Raw genomic sequence first — 4,559 nt, forward strand, 5'->3', positions numbered from 1 at the left:
GATGCAGAGCATAACTCAAGCTACTTGATGCAGATTCGGAATATCGACAGAGGAGAGCATGGGTAACTGCAGGAAAATAACGGAGTAGATGGGGGGTATCAAAGGCTTTTTTTACACAGATAAGTTTTTAGTGTTTCTTATATAACTTAAGAGTTCTGTAAGCTGTGTGCTTCTTGCATAAAACAGGGCTCACTATGAAGAAAGCCTTTCCGCAGGTTCCTGTTAGATGAACCATCCCTGGAGATAGAATGTCAAGGTTCTGAATTGATGAAGAAAGGGTACATAATGGAGTGTAAACCTTTAGGGTTACAGAGATCCAGAGGGGGGTGACATGATGTAATAAATTGTGAATTACAGCAGCCAATTTGTATAATCTGGAAGCCAATGTAAGAAACAGAGAATAGGGGTGATGTGACTGTATAATTTGGCAGCGGTGAGTGTCCAAGAGGATGAATTATGAATCATTTGAATGGCTTAGTGCTTGTGCTGGAAGGCTGATGTATAATGAGTTGCAATAATGTAAGCATGAAAAAGTAGTGATTGAAGAACAGTTCACCAATCATTTGGATTGAGAAGTGGTGCTAAAAGCCATAACATGCAAAATTTCACAATAGAAGTTTGAACCACTTTGAACTGAGAGAACAGGGTCGATTATTACACCTAAATTATTGACTTTCACTGAGATAGGAATTGAATGATTAGCAGATGAGTGTAGCAGGAATATTATCACGATGGATACAGGTAAGAAGTATGATTTCAGTTTTAGCAATGTAAAGAGATAATTTATTGTGGTGTAAATAACTGTGAATTATAGAAAGACAGAGCAATGTGGATTGAGTGGTCAGAACCCAAGGAGTTCAAAGGAAACAAGAATTGTATATCATCTATGAATAACTTATAGTGAGCCCAAAAGATGGCAGAAAGGGTTAAATATACATCAAAAAGGCTGAGCCTTGGGCATTATCTGTCTGAATAGGATGCCAGCATGAGGTCTCATTAATTCTGATCTGCTGACAATAATGGGGAAGGTAGGATTTGAACCAAGTTAGATCAGCTCCTGTTATCTCTAGAGCAGAGAGAGTGCAACAGAATCTCATGGCTTACAGTGCCCAATGCTGATGAAATATCTAGGGTATAAACTGGGAGGCAGGGAGGTGGGAGAAGTGTGTTCTCTCAGAGATTATGATTTCCCTTACAGTTTGTGCTCACTATAACACAGAGGCTTTTAAACTGTGTAAAGAAAGCTGTCTGAATATCATTGAAGGCCTTGTTGCACTGTCTCCACCTTGAGATCATCAGATTGATCACTATCTGAGTCTAGCCCCACCCCCACCTCTCTGGAGCATGTTGCTCTCTTACACTTTTTTCTCCCCTAATGCATGCCCTTTAACCTTTTTGCATTGCCATTTAGTTGCTGACCACTCTTTGAACTTGCTTAGATTGCTCCTCGTTCTGCCTACTCCCTTGGGTGTGAGCACTCCCTTGTAGATCTTCGTTCACCTTTAACTTAGGGAGAGATTAGATTTTCCTAAATGAGATATTTGTTTGGTTTTCTAGACTGAGCCAAATCCAGATTCTCTGAACGGGCCAGGACTTTCTCAGAATCCCTGTGTGTGTGGTGGGGTGAGGAACTGGAAGATTTCCTATGACCTAAGGAGTTCCCTCACATAACCTACAACGTTTGCCTCTAGCTAGATTTCAAAATGAGTATCCAACTAGTGAGTCACCCTTAAGGCATGACCTCTAAATATAGGTTACAGTCATACACAGTGTCCTGATTAGGCAAGTCTGGTAGTAGTCTGGACATCATCTGCTTGAAGAATCTATTTTCTAATCACTTTATCTACATAGCTACTAGTTTGTGCAGGACATTCTGCTAACGCCATCTTAATGTTTTGTTTCAGGCAGAAATAATACGCAAGCCTTGCTGATTGATTGGGATAGCAGAGGCCTCCTGTCATTTACTGCTGGTGTTGAGTATAAGAATGGAGGACTGATCGTTCCCCTGAATGGCCTGTACTTTGTCTATTCCAATGTGGATTTCCAGCAGCAGAGCTGTGAAAACACGCTTCTCAGACATCAAGTGCTGAGGAGGCTCCTGCTTTACCCAAACTACAGAGTCCTGATGGAAAGTATGAAGAAGAACTCCTGTGAGAAGAGCAGCCGATGGGCACAGAGCAGTTATCTGGGAGCAGTGTACAACTTAACCAAATCTGATGCTTTGTATGTCCATGTCTCCAATGTTGCTTTGGTCAATTTTGAAGGGTCAAAGACCTACTTTGGCTTGTACAAGCTTTAGTGCACACAGCACATTCAATCACAACTAAATACCTTCTACTGTGACTCTTAGGGAGGCTTCTGGGTAACGTAAAGGTGGATACCACCACTCCTCAGCTGACTGGCTATTCACAATGCATCTTTCCTTAACGCTCACGAATGCTTAGAAAAATCGAAGGCATTTCAAACCTTGCCCTCGTGGTTTGATGGGGAGGGGAAGTGATTACACTGCTAGTGAAATGAACTGTAATATACACAAGAGGAAATTTTTAAAGGAGTTGCGCGAGTACATGTAACACACACCATCGTAGCAATATTCAAAAGCCATTTACTAGAGTAGCGTGCACTTTGCAAGTAAATCCTAGGGATGAGTCAATGGCATATACTGTAGCAATTTTCAAAAGCCCCCTTGCTCAAGAAAATGTTTTTTAAAATCAGGACCTCAGGTAGGAGTGAATACACACAGGCTCTGGCAGTGTAATTCCAAAGCTGTTAGCTTGGAGGATTTGCATAAAGCAGGGAATGCTGAAACTCAGGCCGTTGTTTACAAAAAGAGGAATATGTCTTAGGAAAAAGGGAGACAGGGTTTTAAGAAATGCTTTGGTAGCATCTGCAGGTTTGGGCTGTTACTCTTGGAGGAATTCTGTGCAACTGTGCCACACGGAATTGGTGCAGAATTCCCCTCCTGTGCAGAATTTGGATTAGAAGCCTAGCATTTGTGAGCTGAGGCCATCCCACTTGTAGTCAAGATTGTAGATGCTGGTAGGCTGCGAGGAGAGCCCATTCCTATTGTGGCCGATGATTGGCGAGGTCTGGAGGCCACAAGTGGAGTCCATCCCGTTTGCAGCGAAGTTATGAGATGCCCGGGATAGATGACTGAGCCCATTCTGCCTACAGCTGTGAGCATGTGAGCCTGTTGTGTGTGGGGAGAGAGAGAGAGGAAGGGTGCGTGTGTATGTGAATGAGAGCCTGTGAAAGGTAGTGTGTGTAAGAGACTGGGAGCTGTGTGCGATGAGGGAGTGTTTGAGAGAGGAGTGTGCGTGTTTGTGTGTGAGAGAAGGAGTCTATGTGAAGAAGTGTATGTGTGTGAGATAGAGGGAGCCTATGAAGGGGTATATGAGGGTTTGTGTGCAAGACAGGGAGGGAGCCTGAATGAGTGTGTGTGTGTGTGTGCGCAAGAGAGAGAGGGAACCTGTGTGAGGTGGTGTTTCTGTGAGAAAGGGACTGAGGGAGCCTATGTGAGGGGCTGTATGAGAGAGAGGTCAAACTATGGGAGTGGAAGGGATTGAGCATGGAAGGGGAAGAGAGAAATAGTGCAGAGTGAAGGAGTTAAGGCCTGAGACGGCAGAGTGAAAGGGGTCTGGCCACAGTAATAGGGAGAGAAGGTGAAGGGACACTCTTACAGTGTATTTCTAGGGGAATTCTGCTCAAAACATTTAAAATTCTGTATCTTTGAGTAATAACTTTTCTATATTACATTTTACATTAATTATTCAGAGACTGTGATGTATATTGTTGTTTTGATCAATATAAAGTATGCAGAATTTTGCAGAATTTGAAATTTTTATGTGCAGAATTTTAAAATTTTGTGCGCAGAATTCCCCCAGGAGTAGGCTGTGTGGCTGACTACCTACATAGCAGAATTTTAGAACCAAAAAAAAATACGAGGAGGATGAGAATGGGGACAGGAGGGCATGGCAGCATTCTCTCCCTCTATGCCATTCTGATTGGTTCTTGACCTTTTGGCTAAAATCAAATTTAGACTGAACGAAATATTAAAGCCCGGATTTTAGAACATTTATCCTGCATTCGCACGGAGAAGGAAGGGGCTCCTTTGATAAAACATTGGCCGACAATGGGACATTGCATTGAGAATCTAAGATTTTTCATCATTACACAGATTGCTCTTAAGAGAGGCAGAGAGAAATTCAAATTATTAATACGCAATGAGCAAAGATTTATATATGAATGGAATACCATGGAACTGGTCGGCTTAAATGTAGATATTGAATGGAGTAGTTTTTTGTAGATTCACTCCAGGAGTAGTTTGCTTTATTGATTGAGATATTGGCCTACGTAAATCACGTTCAGAATTTTTTGGGTGATGTGCTGATGGTTTGTTTGAAAACCTGTTTCATCTTTAAGTCAATGTAATGAAACAGGTCAGCTCATATCATGAGTAGTTGAAGTTTTGGGTGATCTGACAGCAGGTCTGTTATGTAGATTTCTTATCCAATAGCAGAGGGGTACATAATAGGAGGCGTGGCTTGCTTCATATAGGA

At 42.2% G+C, this 4,559-nt stretch overlaps 1 protein-coding gene across 1 annotated transcript in view; it reads left to right on the top strand.

Annotated features, from left to right (window-relative positions):
• The window catches only part of LOC115100101 (tumor necrosis factor ligand superfamily member 6-like), a 3,929-nt gene extending 231 nt beyond the window's left edge, over nt 1-3,698 (top strand). The window contains exon 2 of the mRNA XM_029618320.1: nt 1,905-3,698. Coding sequence (XP_029474180.1) covers nt 1,905-2,299 — 395 coding nt within the window. The 3' untranslated portion in view covers nt 2,300-3,698. The remainder of the gene's footprint in view (nt 1-1,904) is intronic.
• Nucleotides 3,699-4,559: the final 861 nt, after the last annotated feature.

This window comes from Rhinatrema bivittatum, chromosome 10 (genome assembly GCF_901001135.1).
Source record: "Rhinatrema bivittatum chromosome 10, aRhiBiv1.1, whole genome shotgun sequence".
Lineage (NCBI taxonomy): Eukaryota > Metazoa > Chordata > Amphibia > Gymnophiona > Rhinatrematidae > Rhinatrema > Rhinatrema bivittatum.